General features: G+C 36.5%; 5 protein-coding genes across 6 annotated transcripts; 4 read left to right on the top strand and 1 right to left on the bottom strand.

Annotated features, from left to right (window-relative positions):
* Positions 1-2,545: 2,545 nt before the first annotated feature.
* Positions 2,546-5,696, top strand: LOC103338855 (nascent polypeptide-associated complex subunit beta). 2 transcript variants are annotated; one of them, XM_008242113.3, is made up of 6 exons: positions 2,546-2,688; positions 3,673-3,740; positions 4,476-4,624; positions 4,750-4,806; positions 5,199-5,237; positions 5,322-5,696. In XM_008242113.3, the coding sequence occupies exons 2-6, from the start codon at positions 3,673-3,675 to the stop codon at positions 5,507-5,509; spliced, it is 501 nt and encodes a 166-aa protein (XP_008240335.1). In that variant the 5' UTR covers positions 2,546-2,688; the 3' UTR covers positions 5,510-5,696. The 2 variants fall into 2 exon arrangements, with proteins under 2 accessions (XP_008240335.1, XP_016651213.1); XM_016795727.2 differs by lacking the exon at positions 2,546-2,688 and having other exon boundaries at positions 3,667-3,740.
* A 404-nt stretch (positions 5,697-6,100) lies between these two features.
* Positions 6,101-7,624, bottom strand: LOC103338856 (putative GEM-like protein 8). Its single transcript, XM_008242114.3, has 4 exons — positions 7,325-7,624; positions 7,070-7,153; positions 6,712-6,995; positions 6,101-6,606 (listed from the first exon to the last, which is right to left on the bottom strand). The coding sequence occupies exons 1-4, from the start codon at positions 7,488-7,490 to the stop codon at positions 6,424-6,426; spliced, it is 717 nt and encodes a 238-aa protein (XP_008240336.2). The 5' UTR covers positions 7,491-7,624; the 3' UTR covers positions 6,101-6,423.
* A 2,827-nt stretch (positions 7,625-10,451) lies between these two features.
* LOC103338857 (DNA-directed RNA polymerases II, IV and V subunit 12-like) lies at positions 10,452-12,383 on the top strand. The gene is made up of 3 exons (XM_016795728.2): positions 10,452-10,611; positions 10,696-10,788; positions 12,161-12,383. The coding sequence occupies exons 1-3, from the start codon at positions 10,572-10,574 to the stop codon at positions 12,181-12,183; spliced, it is 156 nt and encodes a 51-aa protein (XP_016651214.1). The 5' UTR covers positions 10,452-10,571; the 3' UTR covers positions 12,184-12,383.
* A 3,014-nt stretch (positions 12,384-15,397) lies between these two features.
* On the top strand, positions 15,398-19,708 carry LOC103338858 (putative metal-nicotianamine transporter YSL7). Its single transcript, XM_008242115.3, has 6 exons — positions 15,398-16,229; positions 17,408-17,568; positions 17,654-17,751; positions 17,856-17,990; positions 18,083-18,272; positions 18,380-19,708. Exons 1-6 carry the CDS (start codon positions 15,728-15,730, stop codon positions 19,499-19,501), a joined length of 2,208 nt encoding a protein of 735 aa, XP_008240337.1. The 5' UTR covers positions 15,398-15,727; the 3' UTR covers positions 19,502-19,708.
* A 919-nt stretch (positions 19,709-20,627) lies between these two features.
* LOC103338919 (uncharacterized) lies at positions 20,628-21,292 on the top strand. The gene has a single exon (XM_008242192.2). It carries the CDS (start codon positions 20,760-20,762, stop codon positions 21,120-21,122), a length of 363 nt encoding a protein of 120 aa, XP_008240414.2. The 5' UTR covers positions 20,628-20,759; the 3' UTR covers positions 21,123-21,292.
* Positions 21,293-23,188: the final 1,896 nt, after the last annotated feature.

Genomic DNA, 23,188 nt, shown 5'->3' with positions numbered 1-23,188 from the left:
CCCACCCTAAAACTCCTCTCTCTCTCTCTCAACTGCACAAAGAAAAGGCCAAACTCTGCAAATCAATAACAAATTCAGCAATATTTAATTGCCAAGTTGGATTTTATCAGCCTAAAGAAAAAAGGAAAACGTCATGATTGGTCGGTTGCAAATTGGTAGTGGAGGAGAAAGATGTAGGGGGAGGCGAGAGATAATATGCTTGATTTTTGTTTTTGTTTTTAAATTAGTTTCAAAAATTTTAATTTGTTTAATTGTAGTAATTTGATTTAATGAAAATTTTAACGGAGTTACACGTAAATGGTAAATTGCTACACTTTATAAAGTTTAGGTGGTTAATAATGAAAATTAAAAATTCACGTGGTAATCTCACACATGCTTAAAAATTCAGGTAGTATTTATGCAAATTTCCTTATATTTTTTATTAAATTAAAAGGGACTTACTTTTATTTAAAATTTTCAAGCCACATGATTAATCAATCAAATAAAAGAGTAATGTAAGGGAGATCACAGATTATATACCACATTATGTGAAAGAGCTAGAAATCATCTAAACAATAAGGGCCCGTCTGGTAACGTTTTCGGAGAATGTTTTCTGAGAATATTTTCAGAAAATGAAAACAAGAAAACAAATTTGCATTTTCAGGAAATGAAAATGCGTCTGGTAGATTAATTAGAAAACATCTTTAGAAAACAAAAACAATGAAAACGTGTCTGGTAGTACAATTGTTTTTCAGGTGTATTTTTGCTAATTTTAGTTCTAATTTTTTTTAATTCTGATATTTTTAGAGGCTAAAATTATTGTAAACAATGAAAAAAATTTAAGCTCAAAAACTACCTTATCTCCTTTTTTTCTTTTTTTTCTTTTTCTTCTTTTTCTCCTTTTCTCTCTTTCCTCCTTTTTTCTTCTTCTTTTCCTTCACATGGCTGCTTCTTTTTTCTCTTTTTCTTCCTCTTTCCTACTTTCTTCCCCTTTTCTTCTTCCTTTCCTTCCCCAGGCCGTTTCTTTTTTCTCCTTTTCTTCCTCTTTTCTTCTTCCTTTCCTTCCCAGGCCACACCCACTCCTCCTTCCTTCCATGGCATGAATCCCATACACCCACCCATCTCTCTCTCTCTCTCTTGATCCACTAATTAATGGTTGTGATGGTTTGATTGGGTGATGATGGTGGTTGAGTTGGGTATGTGGTGGTTCTTCTTCTTGTCTCTGTTTTTTTCTTCTTCTTCCTCTGTATTTTTTTTTTCTTAATTTGTAGATTTGTTTATTTTGGGTCGGAGAAGATGGGTGTTGTTCCTGTTGGTGGGTTTATTGGTTGTCAAGAGAGAGAGCTAGAGTTGTTGATGGGATGCATTCTTGTGTCTTCGGAAAACACTGAAATTGAAATCACTGAAAACAACTTTTTTTCATTTTCAACTTTTGTTCACAAAGTCAGATTTGTTTTCAGAAAACGTTTTGTGAGGGAAAACGAAAACGATGCACCGAACGTGTTTTTGTGAAAAACAGGAAACAAAAACAGAAAACAAGCTCTAAAAACATTACCGAACGGGCCCTAAATACGTGAATAATCATAAGAATGTCCCATATTTGTTTCACTTAAAATATGTCGAACATAAGATTACGAAATATGCTCAATCAAATACCAAATATATTGGACAATAGATCTTATATTCTAATAAAATTGTATATCCTTATGTTCTAAAGTAATTGTATATCCTTAGAATGAATTCAACTTTTATCTTTATTATTTTATTTTATTTAATCAAGAGAAACTTCATTAGATTAACTTCAATAATACAATTAAAGACATGACATCTAAAGCATATATTTAGAGAGGACAACAAACAAACATGCCAAAAACAAAACTAAAGCGGATAAAAGTTGCACTAATACTACTAGCCCACATCACCACAATTAAATATAATCCCAAACAAAGCCCACAAATCAAAAGCTATAAGCAACCCAAAAGCTTAAATATACCTTACCACCTGAATAAGCGTCAACCACAACTTCTATCCCTAAAAATTGTAACTGAATAACCCATGTAAGTACTTAACAAAAACTCATTGCTTCAACATGCAAAACATTTGTAAATCCGATAAAATAGAACCATCGACAATTGGATGAGACTTTTTTTTTTTAGTACAAGCGATGTTTAAACTATAGGAGAGAGAGATTTCTCACACACACACAACTATGATACCAATTTTTGGTCTGTAAGTCAAAATCATTTTTCATTAGACTAGACCATATTGACCAATTGAATGAGACTTTGAATATTGTTTAATGTTGAGATTGTATTTTTATAACAAAAAAAGTATTTGAAGCATAAAAAATAAAAAATAAAAGTATTTGTATTTTTCCAAATACTTTTTTTGCATCTCTTAATTTTTCGAAAATAAAATTAATCAGTATCGAACTATTTTTTTTATTTTTCTTTAAATTTGTACTAATCAAACACCAACGCACGCTACTTCGCATCAGAAACGAGGTGATAATCAAACCCATCACAGTTATGCCACGTGGCAATCAAAGTCGTTTGGTGACCGTCGGATGTTGAGCACAAGCCAGAGGAGGCTTTTATAGTGAGGAGAAAACCTAACCTTAGCGCCGTCTGAGGTTGAGGGCTTGGCTTCTTAATCTTTATCTCTTCTTATCCCACACACAAAAACCCTAGGAAGGCCAAAACCTCAAAGGTGAGCTCTTTCGTACTTCCGTTATTGTCTTTAATCATGTATAGTAGGTGTATCGCTTTCTGAGTTAGGGCTCTTCTTCTTTGTTTTGATTTTGTTTATGCTTGTTTTCTGGGTAACACGGATATATAAAGGTATGAGGGTTATCCGGCGGGCGCTTGATCATCAACTGAAGTTTCAGTTTCTTTGTTATTTTACTTTTTATGTCTTTCAAATTCATTCGGCGGCCAAAAAGGCTGCTTTTACTTGGTGGGTAATGCAATTATGCTACCAGTATTGTAGTGTTAGACTTTTCTGGTTGGTTTATTAATTGTTTGCGCAGCCAAAGAGTATGTTTGAAATGCGTTTACTTGATGGGATTGCAATTTTGCTACACTTGTGCTCGTATTGTTCACATATATTATTACTACTACTTTGGAAGTGTCATCCATTATTATAGATTTTGTATTTCTCTGTGTTCGAGGATGTGAAAATTCCAAAATTTTAAATTCTAAGTGGGTTTTTACCATGACAGTGTTACCGGTATCATATTATCCAGATTTCGCAATTCTACTTGTATCACAGTCTTGTATATATGTGTTGTTCTCTTAAATTTAATTAAGATATACTCAGTTTCGGAGATAATTGTTGATGTTTATGGGATTTGGATGGTGTTCTGAACTACATGGTTATGGTTTCGTTGCCAGACAATTGATGCATTCTTTCATCAGTTTCATGTTGGCACTTCATAGATGCTTGGTTTTCTTAGTATAGTGTGAGATTGAAGAAACAAGATAACAGAAAATAGAATCTTTGTCCTTTATTTGAGACATTGTAAAATTCATTTTAAAAACAATTTGTGACATTGTAAAACAAATTGCTCGGTCGTGTTGGAGGTTTTATTGCTTAAAACACAGACTACTTAACTTTAGATGCAATGTTTTGGATCTTGAATCATTTTCAATTGAAACTCATCCCTTCATCTTACAGTACCCACTTTTTATGCAGATGAATCGGGAGAAACTTATGAAGATGGCCGGTGCGGTTCGCACTGGTGGAAAGGGTAGCATGAGGAGGTGGGTTAACTTTTAAGCTTGAAACTCCTTTTCTCTACCAATTTGAGTCACAGAGGCTGAAATATCAAGTTTTGGCTTTAATGATTATGAGTTAAATATGCGTGCAGTTATATGTGGGCCAGTTTAATGCCAAATATGTCACTTAATATGGTTGATGCTCATTTGGTCTGCATGCATTATATTGAGCACCTGATGAAGTAGTTTACTTCATCAAATTATTGATTTGCAATTTGAGTTCCTTATGTGAAGCAGTTAGTGATGGCATGTTGAGTGGACCGTTGTCTTTTGTTGTTTTACCATGTTTTTTTTTCTCTTCTTATTCTTGTAATTTTTTAAGACTTTCATAGTCTGTTCTTCCCATGGGGAACAGAAAGTTTTCTCTTTTATTGATTTGTATAACCATTGCAGTTGTACTAATGAACCAACAAAGAAAAGTAACATGCAATCTTTATGTGGCGCTCTGTGAATTTAAATACAATCATTTAGTGTATGCTGCATTTGGTGTTCGTTATGGCTCCCTAGTTTAAGGAGCTCATAACAGAAAGGTAGTCTCCAATTGTTGTAATTGCTTTTTCAGTAAAGAGCCTACTCTGAGGAGAGTGTGATGGGTTTTTCTGCTCTTCTGTTTTGAGTTATAAGTCTTACACATTCGTGCAGTTCTTTGTAATTATCACATGTTTTTTGTGTGATCTTCAGTACATGATTTTGTTTATTAATTTATGTTCCCAATTTCAGAAAGAAGAAGGCTGTTCACAAGACAACTACCACTGATGACAAAAGGCTTCAGAGCACCCTTAAGAGAATAGGGGTGAATGCTATTCCTGCAATCGAGGAAGTTAACATATTTAAGGATGATGTTGTCATCCAGTTCATAAACCCCAAAGGTGAAGCTAACCTGCCAGAACTCTGATCCTGTAAATTATTATTTTGATTTACTTGTCCATTTCAGTTCAAGCTTCTAATATTTTGATTTTCTCTAATAGTTGATGATTTTCCTTGTACATTTCAGTTCAAGCTTCTATTGCTGCCAATACTTGGGTTGTTAGCGGTTCTCCGCAGACAAAGAGTATGCCAATATTTATTCTCTATTTTTTAAATTTGAAGTGATGGTTTAACTTGTTAACCGTTCTGGTGTCTTCTATATTTTCAATTTAATAGTAATATAGAAAAATGGATAGAATATTGGTGTTATGGGCTTCCAATAGTGTATTTACACGATCAATTTACTCTTGAGTGGTTGTCAATATGTGCTTTGGATTGGAAATTTGTTTTGAATGTTGTACTATCTGGTAAGAGAACACTACCTGAGTTTTGAAACAATAAACATATATAAATGTTTATTTGTGTTTGTGTCTGGATATTAGGCTGCATTGAGCCTGTTATTACCTTTTGATTGACCTTGTTTAGATTTTTGTCATATTGGCATATAACTTGACATATGATCTCTCTCTGTTGTAGAGTTGCAAGATATTCTTCCCAGTATTATCAGCCACTTGGGTAAGTGTGGTTGTGATCCTTTTATTCTGTTCCTGCTTAAAGAGGAGTTGGGGAATTCCTTATGACACCTTTTATTATTTTCAGGGCCAGATAACTTGGACAATTTGAAGAAACTGGCAGAGCAGTTCCAGAAGCAAGCACCTGGTGGTGGTGGTGGTGGAACCGCTGCCCAAGAGGACGATGATGACGACGTCCCTGAGCTTGTTGCTGGCGAGACCTTTGAAGCCGCTGCAGAGGAGAAGGACAAGGAGGAGGAGAAGCAAGCTTCCTAGAGAGTTTCAAGGGGATTTTGTGTCATTTTATATACTTTCAATTTTCTGAAAGTTTTTTTATTTTACTTTTAACACCTTTTTTTTTATATTAAAAAGTCTGACCGTGGTTGTTGTGATTCTCCTTGTGGTACTCTGGAGAGTAGTTACTTTTATCTTTTGGTTAAAATCTAGTTTTACTATTTCCTAATTCTTGATCGATTATTGTGTTTAATGATTATTGTCTTGCGACTGTCGAGGTGTTAAAAGAAGCATCCTGTTTGAATGCAGTTAGGTGGTTGCATAAGTTGTTTTATTTTAATGAACTCTTTATATTAGACTTAGGATTTAGAGGGGGTTTAGGGTAGCAACTAGCAGAGAAAATATTTTGCAGAGTGCATGTGATTAAGTCTGTTAGTTAACCAACGAAACGAATATATTGTCAGCGAGTTGAGTTGAGTAGCTGCTTGCTGCTACACAAAAGCGCCTTTTATTTCACGATTGCGTTGCGCCAATTAATCGTTTCAGAAGCCAAGCCATGCATTTGTTGTCGGTAAAATATTTAATTAATTTATTCTGCAAGATTTTTGTTTAATTACTACCAGGCAGGGAGGGTTAAGATAATTCAGCTTGTCCTTATTTTATATCAAAATTCCCTGAAAATCAAACTCATCACATCATCAGAATTCAGAATTCAGAATTCAGAACCAAACCCTGAAACAATAGCGTATATCAAGTTGACATGATTATTACATGGTAGGTAGGCAGGCAGACATCAAAAAGCCAAGAAACGAAAAAGGAGGAAAATACAAGAAAGAATACCACGGAAGAGAGCTAGAGGTTAAGCTTGGTTGCAGCGCTCCAAAAAACACATATCATGTAGCTTAATGGTAGGAGTCGAGTCTGTTTGATGGATGGATGGATTTTATAAATTTGTTCTAGTTTTGGTTGGTAATGGAAATGGCCTTTTCAAGATTTCTGAAAGCTTTTTCATAGCGTAAGAATCCCATAAACCAGAACTCGAAATCATCCTCGGTAACTATTTCTATGTACTTCTGTTGTGGTTTGTTCACATTCTCGGTTTGGTTAGCTCTTTTGATCTTCCTTATTGGTATCTGAACCTGCAAAACATCCATTCCGCCCGTTTATATAAGTTGTCGTCTTCATATATAGAAATTAGAATAGAAGATTAGATATTAGAAGAAGAGTAAGAAACGAATAAAAACCTTGTACGGCGTTCGAACGACTTGCCCAGTTGCAGTTGCAGCGCAAGGGACAGAGATGGATCTTTCACTGCAAAAAGCAAGCTTTTGAGTGGAAATAAAAAGCAGGCCAGGAATAGGACCCGCCGTGGTTGATAAGTAGCACTGGGAGGCCTTCAACAGCTCCTCTCCTTCATTTACACCAAATATCTGTTTAAATATATTCCTCCTTCCACCCTTTTGAATAATTCTTGCCCCCAAACTCAACTTCCCCTTGACAGTTTCAGACAGCTTGGGCCCAAGTTTCACTGCATTAATATTTAGAGTCAAATCAAGTCAAGTCTTCCAATATCTAATGAATCATCTTGGTTGAGTTTCTCACCGTGCTCGCGTATCCTGTATGCGAAACTGCTACTTTTCTTCCCAAATTTGGTGTTGAGGCCTTTCCCTGAATCACCTTCTTCATCTATATATTATATTATATTATATTGTTAGCCAGGCAATATACTTACTTGATTGCAATTTGCAACAAATTGGATATTTATTTATTTATACATGATTATTAAATTATTAGCTACACACACCCACCCATACATACATACATACATCAAGTAAAGTAGCAAGAGTATGTAATTACTGGTTTTGAAGGAGGAAGAGCAATCTGAAGAAGATGGACTGTGGCATAAGCTGATAGGTTCAGATAGAGAGTGCGGCTGCTGCCTGTCCGTCTCTGGTGTTGTGCCATACGAGTTCATATACGGATTTGCAACATATTCATCTGCAAAATGGTGTTTCATTTCCATGTATGAAGATCCTCTCTGCCTCCTGCCTCCTGGTGCAGCTTGTCTGCGGCTGGCAAATGTCAATGAGCTCTTGGTCTTTGAAAAGTCTGAGTCTCTCTTCTCTATCTCTGGCTAGCTACTTATTAAAAGGAGAGATACAATAATAACAATACAAATGAATGCTATCCATATAAATTAATATAATGCAAGATACAAGTTTCAAAGATTCCCCTTGTGGAGTTGTTGACTGACTGTTGAAGTTGAACATATATATAATATATATATATATGTACATTTTCTTTCTAGAAGCAACATCAACGATCAACATGTCATGTATGATGCAGCTGCAAGCAAAAGCAATTTCGTGGCAATGGGCGAGCTTGGAATTTAAAGTAGCTTCACTTTCCATCAACTTCCAAGTCAACAAAAGATGGCTGGCTGACAGACCAACACAGTCACTAAAATTGTGCTTATTTGACTGGTTGATAGATTCATGGAAATTGGAGTCCCATATTTGAAAATTGAAAATAAAAAGAAAAGACTTGATGAGTAAAATTTGATAAACAAACTTAGTAGTGAGCTAGCTACTCTAAATTCTAATTATAATATTGGTTTAATGAACTCACTCAGGTTATAACTTATATGATATATGCTGCATAAATAATGAACACCACATAGCCACATAGCCACATAGCCACATAGCACATATATACAGAAGAAAGAGATACTGTGCTCAACCTGCCTGCAGGCTGCAGCAACAAGTTAGTAGTAGTAGTAGTTAATGTTTTGCTCACATGCATCCCACCGCACACATGCCAGCCAGGGCTGCTCTGCTTTTGTTTGTCTGCAAATTGCATGCAGTTCCTTTTTTAAAATTTAAACAAACAAGTTTCCCAGAAACTTACTTCACGACTAGACCGCAACAAAACAAACCCCAACCAAACAATAATAATCATAAACTCCATTACCATTTGGGTTAAAATTAAATTAAATAGAATAATAATAGTAATAATAATGTTTTCCTTGACCATATAATTATTAATTATTATTAGGTAAGGTGGAGGATTTTTTTTTTTTTTGGGGTCAAAAAGGTAAGGTGGAGGATGGATGAGGTTGCCTTGCCCACCTATTTAATAGTTAATTGTCTTGGCAATGGTAGGCACTGGCAGACAGCATTTGTTTTTGTTTTATAGAAAAGGACTTGGTAGCCTGGATCTGGAATAAATTGAATAATCTCTCTCTACTCTCAAATAATGGGGATAAGGATGATATGGCATTTCATCCGATTCAAAAGGTTTGGTTTCTAAGAGTATCTCTAAGAGATATGTCAAATACCAAACATCAAATTTAAATTTGATGGCTGATGTGGTAATATAACATTTACACAGTTTTATACTACACCCGATATGTTAAATAAATAATTATTATAACAATCAAATCATTAAAGATAAATAAGGAAAAAAAAAATGAAAGTAATAGCCAATTATCTTTTAAAAATAATAAAATATTCATTTGACATCTTACTTTTGGGATGTCAAAAATAACATATCAACCTCTAGCCTTCATTCCACATCAGCTTTGACATATCGGTTGGAGTGATGTGAAATGTTATTTCTAACCGTTAAATGTCTATGTGACACTTTTGACACATCGATTGGAGATGCTCTAAGAGCATCTTCAAGGGAGATGTCAAATACTAAACATCAAATTTAAATTTGATAGTTGATGTGGCAATTTGACATATTACACAGCTTTACCCTCCACCCGATATGTCAAATTAAATTATTAAATTATTACATTTTAGTGTTGATTCATTTTTAATTAAAAAGAAAAGGAAAGAAAAAATAATAAAATATTCATTTGACATCTTACTTTTGGGATGTCAAAAATAACATCTTAACCTTCAGCCTTCATTCCACATCAGCTTTGACATATCGGTTGGAGTGATGTGAGATGTTATTTTTAGTTGTTAAATGTCTATGTGGCACGTTTGACACATCGGTTAGAGATGTTCTAAGAGTATCCACAATGGACTCCCCAAACCACCTCCTTAGACAAATTTTAGAGAGAAATCGTAAAAATGCAATTTCAATCAAGCTCTCTATCTACCTCATAAAATAGGGAGTCCTCTAGCAGCTCCTAAATCTGAGGAGAGAGAAATGACTCCTAGTGACTCCCTATAATTCAATGCCGCTTTATTTAATGTGTATTTCAAACCTTTATTTAATGCTAACTATTTTTTATTTTATTTTTTAATAAAGATAGACCAATCAAAAAAGAGTTATAATATTTATGACTCTTCAAATTAGGAAGTATGGTTGGAGTTGAAATTTTTTAGAGAGCTCCTAAAATAGCTTCTTATATTTTTAGCTAAAAAATAGAGGGTATTATTGTAGATGCTCTAAGGAGCCAAGCTTTTTTCTTTTCTTTTTCTTTGGTCTTATTTATTAGACTACGAACATGACATGTTGTATAAAACATATAATTTTATAAATTCTCACTTGTAAAGGTGTGAATAGTTCATTGCAATAGAAGCTAATCATAGGACCCACATACCAATAAACTGAAGCTATTGAACTATACCATTTTCAAGTAAAACTGCCGTTTAATTCAATAGATACTTGAACTATTGCATTAAAATTAAATTATTGAACAATCATTATGAATGCTCTAATAGTAATAAATCCACTGCCTGCAATGCGATGTGAGTGTCAGTTTGCCAATTTGCCAAACACAAAACAAAATTGTGACTGGTCAGGTTTGGTAGCTGCACCCTCGTCCCTCTACTATTTCTTTCCCTTGCATTTTGAAATTTTATCACTAAAAGCCGCTGGGTTGGGTGTACAAGTTACAAACTAGAAAGACAAGTTTCGGCTGTCATTAAATCCCAAGTTGCTATCTGACTAACAATCCAGTCCAATTTGTTTTTGGGCTTAAAACTCCAAGTCCAAACCAATTTCTGACCACGATGGAGCCATCCAACAATCAATGCATATCGTATATATACAATACAGACAAAAACAAGAAACCCCCGAAACCAAACTAATTCTGCTCGAATATCATAAACCCTAGAAGTAGACAGCCCTTTTTGAACGAAATCTCATGGATCCGCAGCCAGAGCCAGTCTACTACATCTGTGGAGGTACTGATTTTGCGTTTGTTGTTGGAGAAAGTTGGCTGGCTAGGCTAGCAAATAGACACTAAATTAGTGTTTGTGTTGTTGTAGATTGTGGGATGGAGATTCCCTTGAAGCCAAACGATGTGATTCAATGCCGTGAATGCGGCTACCGTATCTTATACAAGAAGCGCACTCGTCGCAGTGAGTCCCTATCCTCATAGATTTCATTCATATTACCTACCTTACCACCATGTATGATGTATATCCTTTCCTTTTATTGCGATTTTTTAATCAACTTTTTCTTCTTCTTTTTTTGCTTTTTCAATGAAATTGATTCTGTCCTCCTCATTGAATGCTCGTTTTCTACTGGGTGAAATACATTAACTTGTATATGCTTGAATTGAATTGTTGCATATTCAATTCTTTACTTGCTATTGAAAAGTATATAAATCTGGGGATTGGGTTTTCTCAATGATCAAATTTCAGTCGTCCATTGTGGATTTCGGTGATTGGAATGTTATTGTGAGTTGAACTTTTAAAAGCCTGGTAAAAAACACTGTGTTCGTCTGGTTGCCGCCCTTTTAGTGTAAGATGTGGATATGCTTTAAATTTCATGCGTTCTTCATGTTTTGTAAATAGTAGCTGTTATCTTTCCAGTCATAATTAAAAACTTATTACACCATGGCAACAGACAATTACTTGTAAGTAAAGTGATAGGGTGTGTACAAGGTAGTTATGTTGATGCCAAATGGTTTTAGTTAGTTTTTGGGCTTCTGGCTTTGAGGATATGGTTTTATGTGCATAAAACAGATTGTGATTAGCCTACACCACGATGCACCAATGCTGTCTCAGTGGGATTGCTAGAGCAAAGTCAATGAAAGCATTGCACCCAATTATGCACCTTCAATTCAATTTGGTCCGGATTTCCTACTGATTATGGTCAGTGATTAGTCTAGCAGTATTGATGCATCTTGGTGTAGGCTAATCACAATCTGTTGTGCCAACAAAACAATACACACATATGTCTCTTGTTCCCTGCTTTATTTTTCTTCTTCCTAGAGAGTTAAACTGATTGATTAAAGGCAATTGTTTTGGTGTGCCATTTTGTTTATGTAAAGCATTAAGTTATATGCTAGACCTGTAGTAATGTGCTATATGTAGACTCATTTCTTTTCTTATCTGTCATATTGGGATCACCGTGTTATACTAACTACCAGCACAAGTATCACACATTTGCTACTACACAAGTTATATTAATATGCTCCTCTTTGGAAAGAACTTCATCCATCGATCCTGTAGTCCTATTTGAAACACAAACAAAAAAGGGATTTACACACGCACACACAAGTTGTATTGCTATAGTACACATATATATTTTTCCTATTGCATTGTAGTGTCCTTTTTGTAGCACTGTGGAATGCCTTTTGGCTAGCATTTTGATGGTGTTGTGAGTCCAATTTCCGGTCCAAGTGTTGCTCTTGTGTTTCTTTGCTGATTATGTTAATCACTCTTATCATATTCTCTATCACATTATTCAATGCTTGATTTATACGAGTCATGGTTGTTTTTGCAGTTGTTCAGTATGAGGCACGCTGAAGAAGAGACTTGGTGTGCTTGTGTCGGTCAATGATCCGTGTATTGAATCTGTTTGATGTCTTTGAACTTAAGTCTCAGTGAGATGTTTGTATAATATCTGTTCATTTTCGGCTACTTGTTAAAATTGTTTTGTGCTAAATCTTGCTCTTTACATGGTTGTATAATTATTGAGATTCACAAAATAATTGGCATTTTGGTCATACATGGGTTTGATAAATATATACAAGGGGCAATATGTGTCTGTCCCCGAACAGGATGTGAATGCCGAGTCTGAGCGGTTCTTCTTCCAGGCTCCAGCTAAAGCAAGCATTTAGCAGCATTAAGCCCATGGAGTTGTGAATAGATTATACATGGAGTCTTGAAAGTGACATGTTTTTATGTACAAATTTACAGAGAGAGTCATCTTTCTTTGTAATCTTGACTCGGCAGTGCTAATTCACGTGTTCACATCCTTTTCTTGGAAAATTCATCAAACAATACAGCAGAGTCTCGATATAACCCAAAATACAATATTATTGGTTCAAGAGTTGACGCATATTAATATAAAACCGGCGGAATATTCTTTTTTTGCATCTTCCAAGTTCCAGATAAGAAGATATTATGTATCTTTGACAATGACAATCCACCCATCATTACCAATTCTATAATTGAGAGAGAGAGAGAGAGATCATCGGCAATTGAAGGAGTTGATTGATTCAATTTCAATAATATATTAGATGATCGATGGATCAGTTTTAGTTTGGTCCAAGCCAACATGAATTAATTCAAAGGGAGCTTCTATAATGAGGAGTTAAAGTGAGGAGGTTATTTGAGGAGACCGATTCGACCGTCAAAACATTTAAAATATTTAAGTGTCATGATTTCTTTACATTTGTTGATGGTGAGATTTAACCTCCTCAAATAATCTCCTCACTTTAAGCCATCATTATAACCTTTCCGTAATCCAACTCCTTCAATTAGCAACATCTTAATTCACAATCATTTTATTTAAGGAGCTGATTTTCCATTCCGCTTTTGTTTGGTTTGGTTTGGCTCTCAATCCATGAAAGTTATTTTCTTATTTTTCGGTGGGATGGGATGGGATGAGATTTAACGTATTGGAAGTTTGAAACTTGTGAAAAGAACAGGATATATTATGATTACGCTGTAGATTCCAAGGTGTGTGAAAAGGGCTTTGGTGGGGATGCGTGGGCACTGGTGGACCAATGCAAATAGTGAAAAGTAACAGAGCGCAATTCAACTCAATTTCAATTAGAGAGAGAGACAGAGAGAGAACTTACGACTTGCAAGTGACCGACAGTGGATAGGTTGTCTTGCAAATGACAGAGAGTGGATAGTGGTATCCCCGCGACACGTGGCCAGTGACATCCTTGTTTAGTTCGCGGAAATTTTTTGGTGGGAAATACTTTGCAATGTATTTTTTTAAGGAATGGAAAATGGAAAATTTATTTTCATGTTGATGCTCTTTTTCGGAGAGGGTCAACTTAGAGAAAAAGGGATTTGCCTTCAGCAGGGAAAGGGTCTGGGCCTTCAATAAAGGCTAGCCTGCAGAAGACAAAAATAGGGAAGCGATCGTCAAGCTCAGGCAGTGCCAAGGCTCTCCGATCTTAAGCTAAGAAGGGTAACTTTGCAGAGTAATAGTAAAAGGCAGAAAAGTAGTTACCCTCTTACTAGGTACTGTTCCCTTTATAGGGAAGTGAAAGTGGGAGGTTGGTGTAGATTTCGATGTGGGACTCTGTGCGGTTCCGCGGTGGTGACACGTGTCATGAGAATTAGGTTTAACAGTTTGTGAGCTTTGGCAATCGGGAGTTTCGGCAGGTGCTTGGCACCTCGGAAGAGTGTCTTCCTTCGGCAAGAGAGAAGGCGTGTCTGCCTTGGTGCTAGTTGTTTTGAGACCTGGATATGCTCGGTTGATTATGGTGTAAACAGTAATACTGAAAAAATAATCAGAAAATATCATTTTATTTTCTTTACAATGTTTGATTTATGTAAGAATGTAAAACAAAATTTGTTTAATTTTTTAATTATACCCACACATGAAATCAAATAAAAAAATAATGCATTTAAATATTCGTTTAATGCTGGCTCATTGTCCCGAAGTTTCTCATGGGAAGGGAAAATGAAACTCAAGGGGAGAGGAAGGTTACATTTTGCCCCACTATGTTTCTCATGTGCTAGACGATCATTTTCCATGACTGGACTTATCAAACTTAAAAAAAAAATTGATTTTTCATCCCCAAATCTCATTTCCCATGAACCAAATGCGGTCTTTCTCGATAGAGAGGCTGTCTTGGTTGAGAGCCATATACCATGGTATGGTATTTATTATGTACAATTTACAGTCTTACAGACAAATAGTATACAATTATTAGTAGAGGTTATTAGTATAATATAATAGTAATTATTAGAGATATACAACAAATTTAGTTGACTTGATGAGTCGGTGGTCACTCAGCCAGCCTCTCATGATCTCATCCAGTCATCAGCCAGCCTCCTCTCACTGTCCGTGTCTGTCTGTGTCTGTGTATCTCTCTGAGTCTTAGCCCAACCCAACCCAAGAAGAAAATCCAAATGATCAACTGTAAGCCTACCTTGTTTGTGGCATTGTATATGTCAACATTACTATTAAATCCATACATCATGCAATCGAAATGCAAGCAATGTGGAAAAGCTACCTTAAAACTCATCGTATATCTTATTAATTCTAAATTTCCAGCTCTCTCTCTCTCTCTCTCTCTCACTCCTTGGAAAAACCAAGGAACCAACCGTCACTCTTTATCAATTAGTAATTGCATAATTTGTATTCTAGTACGAAGTGTAGTGTGTATCTTCTTGTTAGAGTATCCACAATGGGCTCCTAAAATCACATTCTTAGACAAATTTTAGGGAGGAATTGTAAAAATGCAACTCCAACCATGCTCCCTATCCACCTCCTAAAATATGGAGTCCTCTAGGAGTTCCTAAATCTGAGGAGAAAAAAAAGACTCCTAGTGGTTCCCTATAATTTAATGATGATTTATTTAATGAGTATTTCAAACTTTTATTTAATGCTAATTATTTTTTATTTTATTTTTTAATAGAGATGGACCAATCAAAAAATAGTTATAGTATTTATGACTTTCCAAATTAGGGAGTATGGTTGGAGTTTAAATTTTTTAGAGAGCTTCTAAAATAGCTTTCTTATATTTTTAGCTAAATTTTAGCTAAGAAATAGAGAGTATCATTGTGGATGCTCTTATTATATATTCAAAGGCAAACTCAGTCATTCAATATAATTCGATATATTTGTTGCAAATAATAAATAAAGTCAAGAATGAATGGGCCTAGCCTAGAGAGAGAAAACAACAAATGCTTGATTTTGGTGTCAATAAAAAAGTTGGTTTCTTTCTTTCTCAGCAGCAGCAGCATTACTAGTACTCTTTTATATATAAAGGCTAAAGCACTGCATTACATGTGGCCCTTCCTCAAACTCAAATCAACAAGATTGATCAATACATTCACGAGTACCCATAAATACATTAGGCTATCATAAATAATATTAATCATGGGTACTCAGCAGCAACATCAACTTGAACAAGATGATCAGTTAGAGTACCAAAGGGATCATCATGCGTCAGAAGCAGGACTTGTGCAAGGATTGAGAAAAGATGATTTAGAGCTTGAGGCGCTGGATCCGAAGAAGAAGACCAAGTACGAGGAAGAGGAAGAGGAAGAGAAGGAGAATCTGGGGTTGGAGGAGGACTTGTCAGTGGAAAGGATATTTGAGAAGCAAACGGTGCCGTCATGGAAGGAGCAGCTGACTGTGAGAGCGTTTTTCATAAGCCTTGTGCTGAGCGTGCTCTTCAGTGTGATAGTGATGAAGCTCAACCTCACCACCGGTATTATTCCTTCTCTCAACGTCTCTGCTGGACTCTTGGGCTTTTTCTTTGTCAGGACTTGGACCAAGTTCCTCGACAGGTGTGGCCTCCTCAAACAGCCCTTCACCAGGCAAGAGAACACTGTTATCCAGACCTGCGTCGTTGCTTCCTCCGGCATCGCCTTTAGCGGTATCTATCTATCTATCTATTATCTATCTATCTATCATCTCTAGACTCTATCTCTTCTGATTTATTTATTTATTTATTATCTATCAGTCTATCTACTACCTTCATTATATTCATTCATTCATTCATTATGCTTTGCTAATTAATAAGCTGCCATCTGCCATCCATGAAGATGAAGATGAAGATGAGATCCAGCTGGCTTCATTCATTTTGATTTTGTTGACGTCGATAATTATTAGTTTCTTTCTGTCATGCTGGCTTAGCTTGGTAAAATAACAACATCTGCTTTTATTTTAATTTTTTTAATTTTTTAATTTTATGAAACAAGGAAATTATTAAAACCAACCAACCATGTTTTTCGCATATACTTCATCTCTGGAGTATGAAAATTAGTTTTTTGTTGTTAAATTTAAATAGAATTTTGCTGCGCTTAGGCCGGCATGATTTTTCATTATTAGTATTTGATGTAATTAAATAAATAGTGAGAGTCGTTATGCTGCGGATTGTGTATAGTCAGAGTTTGGTATTACATGTTGCTGATAGGCCTCCTGTCCTGACTCCTGAGGGTGTTTAGAGACTTTGCTTACTTAGAGCAATTCCACCCATTTACCATGACAAAGGACAAAGGGAGGCAAGGGTCATGACTGTGTTCATGTGAATAGTGACTACCTTAGTAATTTTTTTGATGCATTCTCATCCATTGCTAGGTATTTATAGACTTTTTTTTTTCTGAAATTTCTGGTGGTTTTTTTTTTATTATAATTTTTTATAAAATATTTAAATTGACTATTGACATCAGCATGAGGTCAGTTTGCCCAAGTTGGTGGAGCCTAGCGCTTGCCCTGGCAAACTTTGGCCACTAGAAACAAAATTAGGGGCCTAGGGTGTCTCTTGTCTGGGTTGGCCCCTCCAACTGGAAATGCTCTTACTAGGTCGAGGAAAAAAGAAAAAAGAAAAAGAAAAAGAAAAAAGAGATTGAGTTTAGGCAAGTGGTCTGGTGGTGGTCCCAATATTATATGAAGATAAATAGTGAGTGGAAAGATGATTGAATTGAAATTGATGGTGTATTGTATCATCTATCATCTATCATGATTCATGTATGTATGATATAATGATATGCCAAGCTTATATATTTATTTATTCAAGTACGTAATGTGTAAAGTAAATGTACAAACTGACAGGAGGGTTTGGGAGCTATCTGTTTGGCATGAGTGCCCGCATTGCCCAGCAATCCGCAGACAGAAGTACTAGGGATATCAAAGAACCAGGCTTGCTTTGGTTCATTGGCTTTCTCTTTGTTGTCAGCTTTCTCGGCCTCTTCTCTGTCGTCCCTCTTCGAAAGGTACTTAATAAACTTGTAAGAACTTTAATGAATCAACTCTTTCAACACTCACTCACTAGTCAAGATAACACGAGATTGGTTCCAGATCATGATCATAGACTTCAAATTGACATATCCAAGTGGCACTGCAACTGCTCATCTTATCAACAGTTTCCACACTCCTCAAGGAGCCAAGCTAGCCAAGTAACTCCTCCTTCAAAATTAATCATTTCAAAATTATTTTTTATTTATTTTATGGTTCTAATCTAAACTCCTTTTTTTTCTTTGGATTATTATTATTCAATTAGGAAACAAGTAAAGGAGTTGGGAAAGTTCTTCTCCTTCAGTTTCTTGTGGGGTTTCTTTCAGTGGTTCTATACTGCTGGAAGTGATTGTGGATTTGCAAGCTTCCCTACGCTCGGCCTCAAAGCATATCAGAACCAGTACTACTTATACATTATTCTTATTTGAATCTGTCCAATTATATATATATATATATATATGTAATGTACTTATACATTATTTCTATTTGCAGGTTCTTCTTTGATTTCTCGGCCACATATGTTGGAGTAGGGATGATTTGCCCCTACATTGTGAACATATCTGTTCTTCTTGGAGGTATTCTGTCTTGGGGTTTAATGTGGCCTCTCATAGAAAACAGGAGTGGCGATTGGTACAGCAAAGAACTCAGCCCAAAAAGCATGAATGGCCTTCAAGGTTACAAGGTGTGTGATCTCTGTTTTCTTTTCTACTACAACTTTTGTTTTGAACAAGTTATACTTGTTATCTTCAAACTTACCTACCCCTGTACTGTGTTTAATCAATTCATTAGGTCTTCATTGCCATTGCCATGATCCTCGGTGATGGGCTATACAACTTCTTGAAGGTGCTAAGTCGAACCCTCATCGCCTTGCAATCCCAACTCCGAGCCAAAGATGTGAACAACATTCTCCCGATTGAAGATCAGGTCTCTCCAGCTGTGACCTCTGCTCTCTCATATGATGACCAGCGCCGCACCCAACTCTTTCTCAAAGACCAAATTCCAGCATGGTTTGCTGTTGGAGGCTATGTTGCCATTGCTGCAGTCTCAATTGCCACTGTCCCCCACATATTTCCCCAACTCAAATGGTACTATATATTGGTCATCTACCTCTTTGCGCCCGCCTTGGCTTTCTGTAATGCATATGGCTGTGGCCTCACTGATTGGTCTCTGGCCTCCACTTACGGAAAGGTGGCCATCTTCATGATCGGGGCATGGGCCGGCTCTGCACATGGTGGTGTTCTTGCTGGACTCGCAGCATGTGGAGTTATGATGAACATTGTCTCAACAGCCTCTGATCTAACCCAAGATTTCAAGACCGGCTATCTAACCTTGGCTTCCCCCCGCTCAATGTTTGTGAGCCAAGTCATCGGTACAGCAATGGGTTGTGTAATTTCTCCCTGTGTGTTTTGGCTCTTCTACAAAGCCTTCACTGACCTCGGCACACCAAAAAGTGCCTATCCTGCTCCCTTTGCTGTTGTGTATCGTAACATGGCTATTCTCGGGGTGGAAGGCTTCAAATCTCTCCCCAAGCACTGCCTCTTACTTTGCGCCGTCTTCTTTGGTGCGGCCATTCTCACAAACGTGATCAAGGATTGCATTGGTAAGAAGAGGGCACGCTTCGTTCCACTACCAATGGCAATGGCAATACCTTTCTATTTGGGATCGTATTTTGCCATTGACATGTGCATTGGGAGCTTGATAGTGTTTCTGTGGGAAAGGGTGAACAAGGCCAAGGCAGATGCTTTTGTGCCTGCAGTAGCTTCTGGTTTGATATGTGGGGATGGGGTTTGGACTTTGCCTGCTTCAATACTTGCTCTTGCCGGGGTTAAGCCACCAATTTGCATGAGGTTTTTGTCAAGGGCAGAAAACGATAGAGTTACTACATTCTTAACTGGTAAAGCCAAAGGTTGATCAGCATGATTGATAGCCTAGGTATATGAATATGTGCAAAGTCTTGGAATTGGAAGGTTGCATATCTCTGTAAAATATCAAATGCTGCTTTGGAGCAGACAAAGGCGCTGCCAAATAGCCGTACCAAACTATGTGATTACATAAAATTACATTAAGTGTTTTGCTTGCTTAAATTGATAATTAATCTCTCATAGTCGACTTAGTTTACATAGCGCCATTCATTTTCAGGACAATATCCCCTCAGTGTATCATTCACGATTCTATTCCATTTCAATCTTGATTTCATTTCTTCCAAATAAGCAATTAAAATCTCCCCTCAGTGTATCTAATACAACTTAATCACGGTTGATGAACATGTATATATAGTGCGATCGATCCCATCTGAGTGTTGGTGTGACCAGGCTCATCAAGTGTTAAAGTTTGACGAGCGATCAACTAACATTATGGATGATCAGAATCAGAAGGTCTTAAAACATTCCATTGCCTAACTATGATGCGGAAATCGCGCGGAGGAAGTATACTGTATATGTATGATTTTTGACCGGAGGAGGTGCGCCCATTTGATTTTTGACGGACTATAGTGTATAGGAACAAAGGCTCTTCAAACGCAAGGAAAGACAATAAACAATCGAAAATGGTAAAAACAAAATTGGAAGTGCCACCCGAAAAAAATTTGGTCCTCTTTAGATTTGAAGTGCGTAAAATGGAAGTAACGACTTCTGGGAATAACAAATGATCTAATACCATATAATTTCAGGGGTTCGCTTCTCTATATATTTATATATAAGCATCTCCACACTCTAAACCATATGGCAAAGAAAGGCTAAACTCTTATCATCATCATCACTAGCCAAAGTAACCGAGAAAGAAAAAACCTCCTTTCAGCGAGTTAATTTTATTTATATTTTGCAAAACCTCCTTACAAGGTAATTAAATATTATCATTGGGAGGTTGTTCAAGCCATGGAAGGCAGGAAGACCAAGGGCAGGCAAAAGATTGAAATGAAGAGGATTGAAAACCAAGATGATCGCCTTGTTACTTTCTCGAAAAGGCGATCTGGCGTGAATAAGAAGGCAAGTGAGTTAGCAACCCTATGCGGCGCTGAGGTTGGTGTGGTGGTATTTTCTCCCTCCGGAAAGCCATTTTCCTACGCTAACTCCTCCATTGACTCAATAGCCAACCGATTTCTAAATGGCCACGCCACCATCATCAGCACCATGATTATGATCAAAATCATGATAATATTGATGATGATATAATGAATCTTGATGCTGTTGATCGGAGCCGCCATACTATTGTGGAGGCCTACAGGCAGGTAAGAATCGATGAGATGAATAAGAAACACAACGAGTTGGTGAGCGAGCTAGAAGTTGAGAGGGAGCGAGGGAAAGCGCTTCAACAGAGGATGAAAGCAAAAGCAAAAGAAATATCATCATCAATAGAAGCAGCTGGAAGCAGCAGCAGCAGCAGCAGCAGCAAGAGCCGGTTACAGGACTGGTGGGAGGCTCCTTTTGAGGAGCTCGACTTGAAAGGACTCAAACAATTGCATGCTTCCTTTCAACACCTCCGCAATGATCTCCACCCTGCTCTCACCTGCCTCAACAACCTCAATCCTCACTAGCTGCTTCATGCACCTGCTAAGTGCTAACTCATGTGCATGTCAACTAGTGAAGGATTTCATACTTCTAATTACATGATGTGTCCTAGCTTTAATAATATTACATCTTTAATTATACATGTCGCCATCAACTTTGAAATAATATGCATCTACAGGATCAGTTGTGTGTTTTCCTCATTGAATCCATTCTCATTATACAAATTTCTCTCCTTTAATTAATTTGTTGGTCGTCAATAGAAAACGATAAAGCCGAAATGACCGACCACAAAGCTCAAGGCTCACAAGACTATCGGCAAGATAATAATTTAACTCAACTGGGCTTTCTATGCCCACAAGAATCTTCCAACTAAGAAGATCTTATGTATCGACAAGCATCGGCAAGACAATTTTCGCATTTCGTGATTTCATAAATGAATTTTCTCATTTTAACGTTTCGTTAATGAATTGTAGCATTTTGGGGTTTCATCAATGAATATTCGGATTTTAGGGTATCACAAATGAATTCTATTTTAGGGTTTCGCTAATGAATTTTTTGGAAATAATTTTTTACATAATAAATTGTCGCATTTTAGGGTTTCGTTAATGAATTTTTGCATTTTGGGTCTCATTAATGAATTTTGCATTTCGGAGTTTCACAAATAAATTTTCGCATTTTGGGGGTTCACTAATAAGTTGTCGCATCTTGGTTAATGAAATTTCAAATTTGGGGGCTTTGCAAATGGATTTTGCATTTTGGATACCGAAATGATATGTCTTATTTTGGGGTTTCATGAATGAATATTTGCATTTAGGGTTTCATGAATGTCTTTTCACATTAGGGGTTCGCTAATAAATTGTCGTATTTTGAGGTTTCACAAATAAATTTTCACAAGTTAGGGTTTAAAAAATGAAGGGTTTAACTGTCGCATTTTGCGGTTTCGTTATTGAACTTTCAATTATGAATTAATTTTCACATTTTAGGGTTTCAAAAATGAATTTTCGCAACTTGGGGTTTCACAAATGAATTGTCGCATTTTTGGGTTTCGCTAATAAATTGTCGCATTTGCATGTGTTTCTTTACCCTCTGTTTGGATGAAGGAAAATAACTCGGAATAGCTAAAAGTCGGGAATTTAAGAGGAGAAATTGACAATTCCCATGTTTGGCAACTTAAGCGCGGAATTTATTAAATGACACACGGAAAAAATCATGGAAATTGAGGCATCAAATTCCCGAGTTTAATTTCCACCAAAATAGACGTCATTTCACAATTTCCATAGTGTGGGAATTCATATTTTCCAGTGTGCCCAAAAAAAAAAAAAAAAAAACAGTACCAAAAACCTATGAAACCCTGGACAACAGATTGCCTTGTCGCTTTACAAACAAAAGTTGCGAGCCAGATAAGTAAGGAGCTACCGGTAAAAAGTTGCGAACCAGAGAAGTAAGGAGAAGGAGTTCTTCTTGGGTTACACATCTCTCTGGATCAAGTTTGAAGGTTTGTCTTCAAGCCTTTCTCTCCTTCAATTTATATTTTTTTAATTTAGGGTTACCATGGTTTCTAAATGGCTATCAAAATTGGGTATTTCTGACTAAATTTATGAATGTGTTGACTGGGTTTTGTGATCTTTGTGGCACTATGGCTGGGTTTTGGGAAATCTTAACAAAATACTCTATGCCCATGGATATTGGTGTGTGATTTGTGTTTATGGTACAGCTCTGTAGTTGTTTGTTAGCTTTATCACTTTGTGTTATTGCCTTGCTTTGTAGTTGTTTGTTAGATTTATCACTTTGTGTTATTCACCCATATCCTGCATCAGTCGTAGATGCATCAGATTAGTACACAACCAGCAGAGCAAAAATATAACCAATATATACCTCATAGGATAACTTCAACTGTTGGCATAAGTCCTTGATTTCTACTCCCGGAGCCAGTTCCATATAGATAGTTGATTGCATACCACAGCTCTAAAAGACAAAAGTAAAATAATGCTTAGTCTGTTAGCAAAAATTCAATTGTAAAATATGGAATCTCTAATTGCATATGAGAGTAATAGGATTGCAACCAGTAAATTCCAGAATTATGTCATCTAAG

The sequence above is a fragment of the Prunus mume genome, linkage group LG7, assembly GCF_029339155.1.
Source record: "Prunus mume cultivar Tortuosa linkage group LG7, ASM2933915v1, whole genome shotgun sequence".
NCBI classification, from domain to species: domain Eukaryota; kingdom Viridiplantae; phylum Streptophyta; class Magnoliopsida; order Rosales; family Rosaceae; genus Prunus; species Prunus mume.
Note: the sequence above shows the minus strand (reverse complement) of the source record. Positions and strands in the feature narration are given on the sequence as shown.

Bases quoted from the DNA above. Each gene is read 5' to 3' on its own strand.
- LOC103338857 (XM_016795728.2), top strand. From the start codon at position 10,572: ATGGATCCGCAGCCAGAGCCAGTCTACTACATCTGTGGAG. The intron at 10,612-10,695 runs GTACTGATTTTG...GTGTTGTTGTAG, and splicing joins AGTCTACTACATCTGTGGAG to ATTGTGGGATGGAGATTCCC. The intron at 10,789-12,160 runs GTGAGTCCCTAT...TTGTTTTTGCAG, and splicing joins CAAGAAGCGCACTCGTCGCA to TTGTTCAGTATGAGGCACGC.
- LOC103338919 (XM_008242192.2), top strand. From the start codon at position 20,760: ATGAATCTTGATGCTGTTGATCGGAGCCGCCATACTATTGTGGAGGCC.
- LOC103338856 (XM_008242114.3), bottom strand. From the start codon at position 7,490: ATGGAAATGAAACACCATTTTGCAGATGAATATGTTGCAAATCCGTAT. The intron at 7,154-7,324 runs GTAATTACATAC...TATAATATATAG, and splicing joins CTCTTCCTCCTTCAAAACCA to ATGAAGAAGGTGATTCAGGG. The intron at 6,607-6,711 runs GTTTTTATTCGT...GATGTTTTGCAG, and splicing joins TCGTTCGAACGCCGTACAAG to GTTCAGATACCAATAAGGAA.
- LOC103338855 (XM_016795727.2), top strand. From the start codon at position 3,667: ATGCAGATGAATCGGGAGAAACTTATGAAGATGGCCGGTGCGGTTCGC. The intron at 4,625-4,749 runs GTGAAGCTAACC...TGTACATTTCAG, and splicing joins CCAGTTCATAAACCCCAAAG to TTCAAGCTTCTATTGCTGCC. The intron at 5,238-5,321 runs GTAAGTGTGGTT...TATTATTTTCAG, and splicing joins CAGTATTATCAGCCACTTGG to GGCCAGATAACTTGGACAAT.
- LOC103338858 (XM_008242115.3), top strand. From the start codon at position 15,728: ATGGGTACTCAGCAGCAACATCAACTTGAACAAGATGATCAGTTAGAG. The intron at 17,569-17,653 runs GTACTTAATAAA...GATTGGTTCCAG, and splicing joins CTGTCGTCCCTCTTCGAAAG to ATCATGATCATAGACTTCAA. The intron at 17,991-18,082 runs GTACTACTTATA...TTCTATTTGCAG, and splicing joins CTCAAAGCATATCAGAACCA to GTTCTTCTTTGATTTCTCGG.